The sequence below is a fragment of the Podarcis cretensis genome (genome assembly GCF_951804945.1).
Source record: "Podarcis cretensis genome assembly, chromosome: 4".
Taxonomy (NCBI): domain Eukaryota; kingdom Metazoa; phylum Chordata; class Lepidosauria; order Squamata; family Lacertidae; genus Podarcis; species Podarcis cretensis.
The window spans coordinates 74,370,172-74,386,982 of NC_137173.1; the positions used below are offsets into that span (position 1 = coordinate 74,370,172).

Here is a 16,811-nt window from a genome sequence, read left to right on the forward strand (position 1 = left end):
GAACGATGCTCCTGAATAGGCTACTTTCCTATCAGGCACAAGATCTACATGGCTACTGTCTCTGCATATGGGTTGACTACTGGGTAGCAGGGCTGCCATTGCTAAGTTGTGGTGGGTGATGGGGAAAAAGAAGAGAGTTTGTGCACATCCCAGAGGCTGAACAGTTATGGGGAACTGGGACAGCCAAGCCATGAAACACATGTGTTGAATCTGTGTAGTGACGTCTAATGATTTGTTTGGAATACTGTCTCTCCTCCCTTGGCTGCTGCATCCTGTGACTTGGATGTGTGGTCAACACGGCACTGTAAAGTTTATCCCTCTTCCTCCTTGCCCCTTCACTCACTAATTAGCAATGGCAACCTGCCAGTCTGATAGGAATCTGAGCAGGCTGTGGTGGGGCTGGTGCAGGACCCAAATTCAGCTTCAACATGTGAGAGGGCAAGTTCATAAGCATATTGAATGTCTTCATTCTGAACAAAAGTGTTTTGTAAAGTTAGGCCCACAGGGGACAGCCTTCCTCTCGATACCGTGATCTATACTGAGTTTTGCTGTCTTCCACCCTACCTTGTGCTCCCCATAGAGTTTGAGGATCTGACACACCCCTCTATTGGAGCCAACTGTTAGGGGTCGAGGTCCCTTCACCCCCTCATGAAATATTTGAGCACCCCCCCGCTAATGGGTTTTGCCATTCAAATGGTGTTCTTGTGCCATGTTTTTGTGATTGATTATGTGGTGTGGGGCTTACCTGCCCCACCCCCCAATATTTTATTCATGTTGGCATCCCAGCATTCCTCCATGCTAAACCAACAGTTTCTTTCACTCATAACTAATCCTCCCCAGACATACTTTTAATGTTATTGTTTCTCCCTCTTCTTCTGTTTTGTGAATCAGTGTGGTTGGGTAGTTGAATTGAAGAAGACAATATCCCTGTGCTACATAAAGGAATAAGGATGGTGCTGTGGGTTAAACCACAGAGCCCAGGACTTGCCGATCAGAAGGTTGGCAGTTCGAATCCCTGCGACGGGGTGAACTCCCGTTGCTCGGCCCCTGCTCCTGCCAACCTAGCAGTTCAAAAGCACATCAAAGTGCAAGTAGATAAATAGGTACCACTCCAGCGGGAAGGTAAATGGCATTTCCGTGTACTGCTCTGGTTTGCCAGAAGCGGCTTAGTCATGCTGGCCACATGACCTGGAAGCTGTACGCCAGCTCCCTCTGCCAATAAAGCGAGATGAGCACCGCAACCCCAGAGACAGCCACGATGGTCAGGGGTCCCTTTACCTTTACCTTTACATAAAGGAATGATGAGAATAATTCAGAGAGGTGGAACCGTCAAAGAGTCTAATGACACCTTAAAGACTAACATTGCTTGTGGGCTTCCCACAGGCATCTGATTGGCCACTGTGAGAACAGGATGCTGGGTCAGGTAGGCCTTGACCTGATCCAGCAGGCTCTTCTTATGTTCTTATATGGATGCTCTAAGACATGCTATTATGGCATAAGCATCCAGGGACTGCTGTAATAAAGTTTGTTAATGGTGTCAACAAACCACTTCATTGCTTTAGCTGCAACTGAACAACATAGCTACCGCTCTCGAAATGGTTACATACAGAGAAACGTGTTGGGCAAACATTTATTTTTTAAAAAAATGTTTGCTAATCACTGTTCTGTTTTTAACCGAGAGTGATCTACTGGAACATTTCCCTTCAGCCAGCATCACTGTGGGAGATGGTCCATTTGTGCCGTGATTAATCTGGCACGGCATCAAATCACCTTGTTCCCTTCCTCTCCTCCCTCCCCCCACTATTATCAATCTTCATTGATTTGCCATCCCTTTAATGCATGCTTGGTCCTCTGTGCTGAGGTGGCTTGGCTGCTGCTCTCCAATGTGAAGCCAGCCAGCCACGCCTCCTCTGACCCTGGCCTACAAATGCTACCTTGAACCGATGGGAATTTTCCATGTCTATTAAGATTTTGCTCTGAATCTATTTTGATCGCAAATGCATTTGAGTTCCACCTTGGCAGTGATTCAAATTAAATAGCTTTAGTGTAATTTTCTGAAATGGCGAGGTTGCTGTTGTTCCTCTTTTTTCATCTGTGACTTATTGGCTTAAAAGCTCAAAGACTTTATGATGGGAAGTGTTTGGTTCCAGTGTGCACAATTGCAAGAAAAGGCTTTTACTGGACAGAGAGCTTGCGCTAGGAGTGTTATTTGTAAAGTATTTTTGGACAGATCAATCCAAGTATCTATGCTGAACATGAGGCACCAGTAACCGAGAAAGGAAGCATCTCTGAGAACTGGAAGGAGATCCCAATTCTCCCCTTTAGACAAGAGCAGATTTCCCCTCACATAGGGCCACCAGGATATAATCACCTGATAATCCTTAGTGATCTCAGGGCTTAAAATCACCACCAGTGCCTCAAACGCTTTGGGCAAATGAATAAATGAATTAGAGGAGACTGTAAAATATGTCTGCTTTCTGCCATAATGAAAGCAATTTTTAGTTTTATTGGCTTGTTCGGAATTACTTGGTCTACTTTCCTATCCATTACCGCACTTCCTTTCATGCTGTGTCCCTAATAACTTCTGCTCTAATCTATGCTAAATTATAATATTTTATGCAGGCAAATGGAGAACCCAGGGCTGGAACAAGCCAAATTGCCATATTAGAAATAGACTCTCTGAAAAGAGAAGGCAATAAGGATTCTTGTTTGTTCATAAGGCCTGACTGTATGTGCAGATTTACAGGCTTGTTTGCAGGGTTAGGGATTCTGCTTTTTGCAGTCCGTATGTTAAGCAAATAAATGCTAGCCTTCAGGGATGGGGCTGTTTGTTCCACTTCTATATGCACTCAGTGAACCTACCTTGATTGTCTGAAAAGCCCTCCTGTACACAATCACCATACACAGTGATGCATGCATAGGTTGAATCCAGCCCTTCAGCAGAATATGTCAAAGTAAAGGTGCAGGGACATCATGTAGGATCCTGTTCCCTCCCTCCATGTGTGAAGGTCTGAGAGGCGCTTAAATATCTTGGGGTTATAAGGAAGCGAGACAATGGGGAATGCAAAGGTTATGTCCCATAGTGTCATGAATGCAAAACAATACATCATTCACCTTTCTCTGTGCAAACCCTGCAGGAATAATTGTGCAGAAATACAATATACTGAAAAGAAATAATTAGAGGTGTGGGAGAATTTGCATACGTATTTACACACAGAGAGATTGATGCTTTTGCATGAGCTACTTGCATGTAGAACCTAGTTAAACTTGTCTAGGCTTGCCCATATGTCAAGAATTTTCCTGACATGTCCTGGTTTCCGGGTGTAAAAATGGTGCCGGGGGAATTTTGCCGAAGTGGCAAAATGCCAGGGGAAACCCGGATTATGGAAAAGCTCAACAACTTTGTAGGTATCAGGAATTTAACTTTTTGAAATATGGCAACCCTAAGCTTGTCTCATATAACACTTAACCAATGGGCCTACTGGTTAAGCATTTCAAAGAAGGTCTGCAAAGGACAGACCATTTTATATGTGTTACAAGGTAAGAGCTTTCAGCTCACTCTGTATTGACCACTTTGTTTTATATGTGTAAGACATTGTGAAAATGAAGTTTGCTTTTCCTTCTGTAATTTTAAGTTTCCTTTGTTATGGTTTCTGAACGTGCCATTTGTGTAATTACAGGGTATATTTTAGTCATATTGTGAAAAAGGAAGCGGCTGTAATTATGTGCACCTGAAGCTTTTTGCAGATACAAATTATTGGCTGTACTCATAAAACTGGCTACAGGCTGTCAAAGTGTCCCAGGCCATTAGGTTAATTAATATAGGCCAGTGAACCATTCTGAAGCACAATTCAAAGTTGAGATAGGATTTGAACTGTGTAGTCTCCAACTCATCTGGCCCTGGAAAATGTAGCAATTATTCCTACCCCTCTTAAATATTGCAAGATTAAACTTTTATAGTGGACAGTTTTTCAAAATGGGTATAATTATTACTGCCTGGCTGCATTCTTAATCTTTTTTTTTATATAGCAATTCAATTTTTCAGAATGAAAAAACATGACTACATCTACATCATACATTTAAAGTGCATAGCTTTATATAAAATATGTGTGCATTATATATGCTTTAAATATACAGTCTAATTCTGTGCTCCACACTCATCTGGTGGTACTTTTAAACAGATTTTATTGAATATAATGGAAAAGAGGTGACATTAAAAAAATGATAATAACAGAATGATTTCCCACCATGTTATTGTCCAAATAAGGACTCAGTGAAATTCAGACAGGACTGTTTGGAATTTATTGCTTTACTAATTTTCTCACCCAGGCTAACATCATGGTTTTTCATAGTGGATATTGTTTTGATCTTTTTTTAGCTTGAAGAAGCAAAATAAATAGCTTGAAAACTTTAAAAAGTACCGCTTACCAGCAATATAGCTCAGTAAGGACGAGACTGTTTTAAATTGCTTTTTGTCTCATTTAGGCAACCTTGGGACATGAATCATCAGACTCCACTCCACACAGCTGGTGGTTTTATTTTTGACATTTATATCCCACTTTTCACTCTCAGGAGCTTAATGTTGGCTGGGACTGGTGGGAGCTGGAGTTTGGGATGTTGGATAATTCTGACAAAAATGGAAATGGGAGTGGAAATTGCCAGTGTTCACCTTCTTGTCTCATGTCTGGGATAGAAATGAATCTGGAGAATACGAGTGGTGTTCACAGACCTTCCAAGTGTCCCTATTTTCCAGGGGTGTCCCTGATTTAGAGAAGCTGTCCCAGTTTCTGATCTGATCCCGGAATGTTCCACTTTTCCATAGGATGTCCCTATTTTCATTGGAGGTATGTTGGAGGGTATGGAGTTATCCAACCCCCAAGCCACCTGAAGGCAATCCTGTATAGGGATTTTTAAAAAAATGTTTAATGTTTTATTATGTTTTTATACATGTTGGAAGTTGCCTGCAGTGGCTGGGGCAACCCAGTAAGATGTGTGGGGTATAAATAGTAAATTATCATTATGGAATGGGACGTCCCTATTTTCATTGGAGAAATGTTGGAGGGTATGTGTTCACTGTCATTGCTTATAATCTGCAAATGATACATAATTATATTCCCACCCCTGAATCTGCATTGCTTTTCATTTGCATTGAAATGGATGGGGTGGAACAATGTAATGACTATGCAATTACATAATTTACTGAATCAGTTATGGAAATTACATAAGGTATGTAATTTTACCACAGCAGACAGCAAGATAAATAGCGTAGTTTTTGAAGGAAGATGAATTGCAGCGGAATGGAAGCAGTGCTGCAAGTAACAAACATTGGACGAAACTGAAAATGATCCCTCCAAATGATCTCTAGTTGGATTCCAATAACACGAGAACCAGGTTGCAAACACATGCTTTAAATGTTTATATCCATTCATCAAGGATTGGTCAATAAGGTTTGGCATAGCATGTTTTTATATAGGCCTTTTAGGATGTTCTTATTTTGAATCCTTTGAAATGAGAGCTCTTTGGTTTTTCAACCTCTTAGCTACATAGGTATTCAAGCCATGTTAAATTAGTTGGCATTACTGTAGAATGCTGGCACTGCTGTTGTTTTTAATTGTGGCATCATGGATGAGATAATCCCCCAAAGGCTCTTCCCTTCAGAGACAAAATTGCAGTCCTTAACTGTCTTGCCAACAGCTATGAACTTCAGCAATATTCGCAATTCTGCCCTTCTAAAGGTAGAACTGGCAGGGCCCTTTGTGGCAGATGTGGCTGGTCGGCAACCGGAGGATTACGTTGTAGTTCAGATTGGACAGGTAGAAGACTCTGGTCCAAGAAGGAGACGTCAACAGCAGGTAAAGTTCAAATACCCTGCTTTCATTTTATGGTCATAAGACAAAAGGAAATATTTCTTATTTCACTATTATTTGCACTATATTTGTAAGGGCAGGGCAGTGCAGGTTGAAATCTACCGTATTTTTTGCTCTATAGCACTCACTTTTTCCCTCCTAAAAAGTAAGGGGAAATGTGTATGCGTCTTATGGAGTGAATGCAGGCTGCGCAGCTATCCCAGAAGCCAGAACAGGAAGAGGGATCGCTGCTTTCGCTGCGCAGCAATCCCTCTTGCTGTTCCGGCTTCTGAGATTCAGAATATTTTTTTCCCTGTTTTCCTCCTCCAAAAACTAGGTGCGTCTTATGGGCTGGTGCGTCTTATAGAGCGAAAAATACGGTATATCTATTTCAGAGGAAGGTTTGTGTGTTCTGTATCCAATATTTGTTTGTTTTTTGCTTACTAATCATGGACTGCTTGCACGAAACAAACCATGATCCCTGGTTTGGAGAGAATTCTAAGCCAGGGGTCATGCTTTTGTTTCTCCCACACACTAGCGAGCAGGAGTCAGTGGCATAGCAGGGGGCACACAGAGGCAGTTGCCCCAGGTGCAAGATTGTTAGGGGCACAAAAATTCAACACCTAGCGCTGCCTCTGTGCGCTTCTGTCAAAAATGGCTTCTCCGTGCAGACCAGGAAGTAGCTTCTCCAGACAATGGAACAACTCTTCTTCCTTTATCTCTGTGGCTGTAATCTCCTGAGTGATGTGGATGCTGTTAGGTAGTTGCATGCACAACCCTGTCAATTTCCCTCCCTCCCTCCCACTCTCTGTGTACCCCTGGACATTGGCAACCCACGCTATGTCACTGGGAGGAGCAACGTAGTTGAGATTAGCACATTTGCAACAAACCTTTAACTATGGTCACATCTGCACACTAATGCCCTCCTATGGCCATTTGCCAGCCATGGCTTCCCCCAACAGATCCTGGGAACTGTACCTTATCACCATATTTGGCTTTGTTAAGATGTTGTTCTCCATCCTGGTTCACTTCCAGGCTTGGGAAAAAGTTAATTTCATGGTGTCAAGTTAAAACAGAGGAGGTCAGGGTTCATTCCTCTCCCCTGCATGCTGCTTTTGATATAAAAGGTAGACCTCATCCATGTTTTATAGAGCAGCAAGAAAACAGATGTTTAATGAACGTGCATAAGTGTTTGGCCATTTGACATACTGTACCTTGTATCTCCCTTTGTGCTAACAATAATCCTTGTGATAGCACAAAAATCTGAATAACACCCAGTGGTTGAAAAGTTCTCCGAAAGTGTCCATTTATAAAGAATCTCCCCCATCAAATTTGTTGTTGTTTAGTCGTTTAGTCGTGTCCGACTCTTTGTAACCCCATGGACCAGAGCACGCCAGGCACTTCTGTCTTCCACTGCCTCCCGCAGTTTAGTCAAACTCATGCTCGTAGCTTCGAGAACACTATCCAACCATCTCATCCTCTGTCGTCTCCTTCTCCTTGTGCCCTCCATCTTTCCCAACATCAGGGTCTTTTCCAGGGAGTCTTCTCTTCTCATGAGGTGGCCAAAGTATTGGAGTCTCAGCTTCAGACCATCAAATTAGCAACTCGTAAAAATCAGGCCATCAAATTAGCAACTCGTAAAAATACACTGTGGCAAGGGAAATCAAGCAACAGCATTAATCTCTTACTTATTCATGCTACGTCTTTTCTTTTTTTGCAGATCTTATACAATTGGACCCTGCCTTTAAATCTGAGAAAAAACGAACAAGTTATTGTGTCACGAACTTTTGAGATGTTAAGCAGGTTGGTTTGTGAATCCAGAAAAAAGCACTTGATTTTTTTTGGTAATGTTAATTTACTAGATGCTCAAATCATGGAAACAGTGGGGGATATCCAATTGTGGATCCCTGCTTGCACAGTGGACTTTTTTGTGTGGCAATCTGTTCTGCACCCCCAAAATCTGTTCTGGAGAGCTGGGGGATCATCATCCAGAGTAGATTGTAAGAAGTGTGAGAAGTTGAGGAAGAGAGGTACGGAAGGGGGATCTCATTGCACCTCACAGAGTGACATTGGATTTCACCCATGGGTCTTGCCTTTCACTTTTGCATAAAACTACTGCACAGCCATAATATCCCATCCAAACACATGTACAGCAACTCTTCAGAGCAGGCTTCCTCAACTTCAGCCCGCCAGATGTTTTGAGACTACAATTCCCATCATCCCTGACCACTGGTCCTGCTAACTAGGGATCATGGGAGTTGTAGGTCACAAACATCTGGAGGGCCGAGGTTGAGGAAGCCTGCTTCAGAGGGAATTCAGTCCTGGTAACCAGTTGTAGCAGAACTCTGTCTTATGGGGCCTTTCCTCCATTGTTCTTCTTCTTGGGAAGAAGATTTGCCACCCAGGCACCTTCTTCTATTTCCCTAACCCAATAATAGCAAATGCTTCAGGTAACAGAAAAAGAAAAGAAATCTATCTTCATGAGTGATGCTTAAAGTGTATGTATGTGTTTGCATTTTCTATGTGACTTCTCTCCCACATTTGTGACTTTAAGAAGTTTTGTGTTCTGGACTAAGAGGTGTTTGCATCGTTTGTGAAAGTGAACTAAATCAAATTCTTAATATTTTATGATCTCAGTTTAAGTCATGATGTTGCCTGTAATAGCTTCGAGAAAGCTATCTGAAAGTAAAGTGTAAAAATAATAATATGATAAAGCTTTCTAGCATTTCCACTTTGTTCTGTCAAACAGTGTTGTTGTTTTTTTTCAAAAAAATATCTTTCAGCAGTAAAGAAACATCCATAAGTATTCAAGCTTTTCTCCAGGAATTGGAAACCGTTCCTCTTTCCATGACTCATCAATATCTTCATGCAAATGTAGAGGCTCAAGTCACAATTGCTTCAGTCATTTTAGCAGGTGTTTATGTGCTCATCATATTTGAGGTAAGAATATTTTTTTTTAATATAAAAAAACTCAAAATAGTCGAGATGAGAAATAGGAATAGAATTGTTTTGAATAGTTAATGTATTTCAGAAATACCAAGAAGAAAACTTGCCTGTCAGTTCATTGTTACTAAGCACATCTTCTGCTTTATATCGGGCTCAGTCAATTTTCATCGTAGCTCCAATTCAATTCCAGTAACCATTCAGTTTTTAAATCCGCCATTTCTATGGGATTTGAAACTTGAATGTAATATCAGGTCTCAATTCCATGACAAATTATACTCAACTTAAAAAGCATTGATTGAGTCCTGGCATAATCCCACACATCTTTGACAGGAACACAGTGACTAAATGAGAATTTGCTTAAACACCTCTGCCTGCTTATAGTCACACTGGAATCTGTTTTGGTTTTTAGCGCTGTGGTCTAAACCACAGAGCCGAGGGCTTGCCGATCAGAAGGTCAGCGGATCGAATCCCCACGCCGGGGTGAGCTCCCGTTGCTCAGTCCCAGCTCCTGCCAACCTAGCAGTTCAAAAGCACGTCAAAGTGCAAGTAGATAAATAGGTACCGCTCTGGCAGGAAGGTAAACGGCGTTTCTATGTGCTGCTCTGGTTTGCCAGAAGTGGCTTAGTCATGCTGGCCACATGACCCAGTAGCTGTATGCCAGCTCCCTTGGCCAGTAAAGCAAGACGAGCGCCGCAACCCCAGAGTTGTCCACGACTGGACCTAACAGTCAGAGGTCCCTTTACCTTTTATGGATCAGAAGGGTGTAAAAGCTGTAGTGCAAGTCCGTGAGGAGAGCAAGCGAAGATACCCGCCTCAAGAAACCATGTTGCTCGTGCCTTCCCTCTCTGCTCATAGCATGTTATAATCTAATTGATGTAGGGAGCTGTGGCTTACCTCTGGTACCTGCATGACGCTTGAAGCTGAGGTATCCAGAGCACAGATTGCCATTTTGAACACTTCTGCATCAAAGCAGGACAAGTAGATCAGGGATAGCCAACATGGTGACCTCCAGAAATTGTGGGACTACAAACCCCATCATCCCAACCAACATGGCCAATGCACAGATACTATTTAATGATTTAAATACTGCTATAACATAAAGAGAAGAATATTGAAGCAGTTCACAGCAGTAATACATAAAGTATGCCATAAAAACCATACAAAAAAGAGGGTAAAAACAGACACCATTTAACCATTGTGAATTATGGGAATTGTAGCCAGTTAGCTCAGTTGGTTAGAGTATGGTGCTGATAACGCTAAGGCCATGAATTTGGTTCCCATAAAGGCCACCTGCGTATTCCTCCATTGTAGGGGTTTGAACCAGATGACCCTTGGGGTCTCTTCCAATGCCACAATTTGATGATATTGAGGGCACCATGTTGGCCAGCCCTGCAGTACAGCATAAGAGGCTTGACTAGGCTTTTAGGAAGCTACGTGAAGATGAACTACCCATCAGTATCTGGGAAACAACTGTGGGAGAAGGCTTGTTTCTTTGTCTTGCTTGTGGGCTTCTCCTAGGACTGAGGAACCTCGGGCTCTCCCTATATTGTTGGAATACAACTCCCATCATCGTTGATCATTGGCCATGCTGTTCGAGGCTGATGGGAAGTGGAGTCCAACAACATCTGGAGGGATGCTGGTTCCATATCCCTGCTGTGGATGTTTGAATATCTGCTATGGAGTATAGGATGCTGCATCTGACAGGGGCTGCCCTTTTGTTTCATTACCACAATAAGGGTAGATCTTCTGCTAAATACACCTACGGGCCGAAATGAAATAAATGGGTAGCTGGCCAGAATCTGCCAAAATTGGCCCCCTGAACAGTAGTGAAGCAGGGCCTGGTTTCGTCTTTGGTTTCAAAATTAAAATCTCCTCCTTCAACTCTGTACAGTACAGTGGTACCTCGGGTTACAGATGCTTCAGGTTACAGACGTTTCAGGTTACAGACTCTGCTAACCCAGAAATAGTACCTCGGGTTAAGAACTTTGCTTCAGGATGAGAACAGAAATCGTGTGGCAGTGGTGCGGCGGTGGCAGCGGGAGGCCACATTAGCTAAAGTGGTGCTTCAGGTTAAGAACAGTTTCAGGTTAAGAACGGACCTCCAGAACAAATTAAGTTCTTAACCCGAGGTACCACTGTATCAAGGAATTCTCCTTTTTGGCTGAAGAGACTTTGGAAAACACAGAATCTGGTCCCTGAACTCTGAGAGGTGTTTGGATTACAGGGGCAGCAGGGGAAGGGAATGTTAATTTAGTTGATGCTGTTTCACTTATACCTACCTACCTACCTACCTAGTGCCCATCTAAGTTTTACATTCCCCCTCCCCGCCCCGGTTGTGTTATTTTTTTTCTGGGCACTTCACAACTTTTTCAGCAGCCCATCCTCCTGACTCTATAAGTAGGTGAAAGATTTTTCTGCTCTATAATTAGGATGGCAGCCCTGACTCGGGCTGAAAATTCAGAATGTATTTATCCACTGGGTGGCGCTGCTTGCTGTTCTTAAATCTTGGATGCTGCTTTCAGATCTCACTGTAAGCTTTAGCCGGGCTTTCTCACACAGAGGCTGTTGTTTTCTGGCAATGATCAGCGAGGTGCCATTTCTTTGTGCTGGGAAGCTGAAAACCAACTTTCAAGAGTGTCCCATTTTTATATCTTCTCCTGCCTTATAAAATATTGATAAGGGCCACGTTTCAGTATGAGCTGTGCTCGTATCAAAACGTGACCCGCCTTGCATCATATTTGTGTTTTCTTGTTCTGATGGAGGCAGCTGTGGAATATTAGGCTGGGTTAATTGAATGCTACTGTACTGCTTCCAGTCTGCCCAAGGCTGCCTAGGGGAAAGGGAGCTGCAAAGTCTTAAAAACGTAACAAAGTGCAAGAATACTCTTTGGCCCATGCACTTGCATGTGCATATGTATGCATGCTTGTGTGGTATTCATTCCCATGCATCCAGACTTTCAGAACTTGTTTATTTGGCAGCATAGGTTTTCTGGGGTAGAAGAATAAACGGTAGTAAAATGAATAGCTGTGGAGGAAATGAGATGATAAAAGACTTAACAATAAAGCTAAATGCTACATAGGCAAACTTGTTGAATTGAAGAAAGGCAATACATTAAAAAACAGAGAGCAGGCATTTCATGTAAAGCTGAATATATATAAGAGAGAACAACGTTGCATCTGTTGTAGCTCAGTAGAACACACAGCATTCCAAAGGAACTACTAAAATTGTGTGCCTTGATGATACAGATTAATTAAATACAAATGTTTAGCTTTTGGAAATCCTGCTGTTGTTGGGGTTTTTTTTGCCAAAGATGCATACTTGGTATGTAGCTGTGCTTGATGTATTTTAAAACATTTGGGTTTTTTTTTGGGGGGGGGAGTGAGGTTGGGGTTGCTTTTTTAGATTTAGGTCCTCTATTTTCATTTATTAGGAAGCAGTTTGTTTTGCCTTGAATATTTGAATATGCCTTTATTTTGCCTTGAATATTTCCTTGAATACCCTTCCTTGTAGCTTGGATCTTGTCCAGCTTGTATTTTTCTGTCCACTCTTGCTTACAAGTGCAGCCAGCTGAGTTTTGACCCAGAAGTGTTTCAGTAGCTTAGGCTACCCATAGCAGAAAAACACAACACAAAACAAACAAAACTGAGGTGCAGGTTCAGCTTTATATACTGGCCTGTTTGTCACAAACAATTGTGCTTTTATTGAAGTGGCTCTGACAGAACAAAGGTTCACCCCACCACCAAATATGGTAGACCTGAACAACTTGTTTTACCAACCAAACTGCAGCCCACCAGCCAAGGATTTTGGCTCACCAGATGACTGACAGTTCGGGGGAGGGCAACTGCTTTGCATGCAGAAGGTCCCAAGTTCAACCCCTGACATTTCCAGGTAGGACTGGGAATGTCTCTTGCCTGAAACCCAGGAGAGTCACTGTCAGTGCAGAAGGTATTGATTTGGGTGGACCTGGTTCAATTGACTCAGTATAAGGCACATTCCTCTTTCTCCTCCTTTCCCCCCCAACCTTAGGCCTTTTATCAGCTGCCACATGTGGGTAGTAGATTGCCCGTTATATAAACCTGAAATATGGTGATTGACAGTGCTTTTTTCTGGGGGGACGCAGGGGTACACATACCCCTAAACATTTTGTGAATCTAAGTTTGGCCTCATTGAGGGGCAGTATTTCAATATGAGTAGGAAATTACATACGCTTCAGGCTACAGACTCTGCTAACCCAGAAATAGTACCTCAGGTTAAGAACTTTGCTTCAGGATGAGAACAGAAATTGTGCTATTGCAGCATGGCGGCAGCAGGAGGCCCCCATTAGCTAAAGTGGTGCTTCAGGTTAAGAACAGTTTCAGGTTAAGAACGGACCTCCGGAACAAATTAAGTACTTAACCCGAGGTACCACTGTACCGCTAAACATTTTTGTAGAAGAAAAGCACTGATGATTGGTAGAATGAGGATCGACAGCCTAGTTCAGGCTTCCTCAACCTCGGCCTTCCAGATGTTTTGAGACTACAATTCCCATCATCCCTGACCACTGGTCCTGCTAGCTAGGGATCGTGGGAGTTGTAGGCCAAAAACATCTGGAGGGCTGAGGTTGAGGAAGCCTGGCCTAGTTGGATGGAGTTGTAGCAATAACCTCTCAGCAGGAGTGTTGCTGAGTTTGGGACTGTGTGAGCACACCAGCAGAGCCAATCTGGCGCTTGTTCGGGGGTACTTGTTCAACCCCCCAACCCTTTGTCAGGAGCTCATCCTACTCTCGAGTAGGACCCTGGCAGAGACACATGCCCGTCTGGCATGTTCTCTCCCTCCTGGTCTTTCGTTTGGAAGCTTCAAAAGCTTTCTTTTGCCCGAACATCACAGCGACCGATGCCAACAGACATCAGCACACTTAGGGATCCGCAGAGTCTGCACAGTTCGCGTGGCAGATGTCAGCAAAGCATTTTGGCTAATCTACTTTATTTACATATAAACACACACGGAGCACTGCAACCTGGTTCCCCCTCTCTCTAGCATCAGACAGCAAAGAGAAAGAACAAAGGACAATAGTCCCACTTCATGGAACACAGTAACACAAACATCCTGTCTCTGTCACTTCCCACTTTGTGAATCACATACACCATCATGTGATAGACAAAAATCCCATGACTGCAATCATGGAGCAGGAATTCTAACACCCTTGCTCCTCCTGGTAAGTGACAGCAGTGCAGCTGCCAGAGTCTGCTGCCCCACTGGATGAGCTTCTTTGGAGTAAATCCCATGAACCAAGTCTTTCCAGCAGAACTGTTATTGATCACAAGCAGGGCTGCCTAGCTGTTTTTTTCAGCTGGATGTTGCTCAAATGTTCACCGATGAAGTTCTCCTTTAACAGGTTTTGTTTGTGCTCCTGTTGCAAGCAAATGAAACTTTGGGTTCTGAATGTTTGATGATAGCCCTGAATGAGTCTGAAAATGAGCTTCTTCTCAATATATATTTGGTTAGTGAGGCTTGCTCCTCTTTCCCCCTAAAGGTTTGCCTCCTTTGTCCAAAGCAATCTGAAGCTGCAGTATTGACTATATCATGAAGTAGTGTTCTTTTTATGTGGAATTTGGTGGGTTGAGCCTGCTTTATGGAGATGAGTTGAACATAATTGTCAGTTCCTCCGTTGAACTAGTGCTTTTACAATCTGTTGTAAATGAAGTAAAAATCCCTTATGGATTTGGAAGGGTTTTGAATTCTTGCAATTAATCTTTTTCACTATTGCATAGTAACCTGGTAATGTTTTAGATCTGGGATTATGTTCACTCTTAAGAGGGATCACCAACCCTATGAGTGGCATTTACAACACTTTCTCAAAACTCAAAATGTGCCCACTGGTCCAAAAAGTTTTACAACCCCTGGGATATAATATGACAGTTCATTGAACAGTGCAATGAGGTGATGAAGATTCTCTGGAAATTTTTTTACCAAGTTGCTTTAGAATGTTGCAGAATATAATCAAAACATGTTCAGTTTGTGGTCTCTATGTGGCATCTGGTCAACTGGTCATTCACATTATTTGACTGTTGTTGTTGTTGGGGACAGTATCTTTCAGCCTTCAAACATCAGAGTGAACAGGACTGATTTTTTAATTCCTCCTGAAAGTCAATAATGATGGAGATGGATGTACCTCATCAGGGAGGGCATTCTACAAATGGGGAACTGCCACTGAAAAGGCCCTGCCATGGGTCAAGGCCAACCACGGATTTGTAGGATCCATAATGCTGCAGTTTTAAGCATGGCTGCTAGGAAGCAGGGACTCAGCTACCTTAGTCAAAAAACAGTGTTTTGAATCTGTTATAAATATGCAATACCAGATGGCGCTGTAGAGCAGAAAACTTTTCTATGCTATTTTACATGGCGTTTCCCCCTGTTTGTTATAACAATTTAATTTCTAGCTGTCCCCCCCCCTCCGTGTGTAGATCCACCCTAAGTCACACTGAATTCATTGGCCACATTATCATTGCTCACAAGTCTCATTTCCTTCAGTGGTATTTCCAAAGCAACATTCAAAGGATAGTTCCATAGGTTGGTCAGAACATGTTTCTGCTTCATATATGTGAGCTATAAGAACTTTGGCTCTTTGGGGCACAAATCGACATTATTAACCTTCACTTTTTGTTCCATTAAACTTCTTTTTAGCACATACAATGCACCCAGAATGTGACAAACCTATGCCTTCTCTGCATTTTTCTTCAGGCAGAGGTTTGACTGATATTGAGAGTGAGTAACTTGGTATGAATTCTGAGCAGGAATTTAAATTCTCTAGATGGAAGACATCTATGGTTCTTTGTTTGAGAATTGCTTATTTTTGTCCCCCCTCCAACAATCAATTGAATGCATTCTTACTTGTTAAAAGGGACCCCTGACCATTAGGTCCAGTCACGGACGACTCTGGGGTTGCGGCGCTCATCTCGCTTTATTGGCCGAGGGAGCCGGTGTACAGCTTCAGGGTCATGTGGCCAGCATGACTAAGCCGCTTCTGGCGAACCAGAGCAGCGCACAGAAACGCTGTTTACCTTCCTGCCGGAGTGGTACCTATTTATCTACTTGCACTTTGACGTGCTTTCGAACTGCTAGGTTGGCAGAAGCAGGGACCGAGCAACGGGAGCTCACCCGTTGCGGGGATTCGAACGACCGACCTTCTGATTGGCAACTCCTAGGCTCTGTGGTTTAACCCACAGCGCCACCGGCATCCATTCTTACTTGTTAGTCAGTCCCAAAGGGCTCAATGGGGCTTATTCCCGAGAAAATATGTTTTCTGTGAATTTTGTTACAAAGATAAATTTCTATCAGAGCTTCAGTCATTAGATTTCCTGAATAAATTAAGTTATAAATGATAAACCTTGAGGGAAAACAAAAAAAATTCCTTCCAGTAGCACCTTAAAGACCAACTAAGTTAGTTCTTGGTATGAGCTTTCGTGTGCATGCACACTTCTTCAGATACACTGTGTATCTGAAGAAGTGTGCATGCACACGAAAGCTCATACCAAGAACTAACTTAGTTGGTCTTTAAGGTGCTACTGGAAGGAATTTTTTTTGTTTTGACTATGGCAGACCAACACGGCTACCTATCTGTAACTGAAACCTTGAGGGATCAGCTGCTTTTCTCTTAACGGAGAAAGAGCATTGAGAAACAACATAAAATGTATAGAATGTAAGCTGACATTGTTGCTTTAGATATTTCCGTCTTGTTTGCTTAGTCCTCTGTAATTTCCCCCCAGTTTTTTGTTTTTTTTAAAATCATTACACACCTACCAGAGACCAGTTCTGCTTTGACCTTTTGCAGGCTCATTCTCACAGAAAGGGCTTTATGTGAGTGTATTTGTGAGAGGGGTAATTTTTTTTTTTAATATACAGCAGTGGTTCTCAAACTTTTTTCCTCTGAGCCACAGTTTCAGAATAAAAATTTGCTTGCACCACACCAATTTTTATTATTATTGATAAGAAATACATTGGAAAAGAAAAAAGAAACAACTAGCAGTGCTCGTTTATATC

The 16,811-nt window shown here is 42.6% G+C and overlaps 1 protein-coding gene across 2 annotated transcripts in view; it reads left to right on the top strand.

The window, feature by feature from the left end:
* The window catches only part of OCA2 (OCA2 melanosomal transmembrane protein), a 158,381-nt gene that overhangs the window by 39,467 nt on the left and 102,103 nt on the right, over positions 1–16,811 (top strand). Inside the window, exons 7-9 of one of the 2 annotated variants that reach the window (XM_079972593.1) lie at positions 5,695–5,852; positions 7,567–7,649; positions 8,633–8,786. In XM_079972593.1, coding sequence (XP_079828719.1) covers positions 5,695–5,852; positions 7,567–7,649; positions 8,633–8,786 — 395 coding nt within the window. Of the gene's footprint in view, positions 1–5,694; positions 5,853–7,566; positions 7,650–8,629; positions 8,787–16,811 lie in introns of both variants that reach the window. The other variant, XM_079972592.1, reaches the window with a different exon arrangement.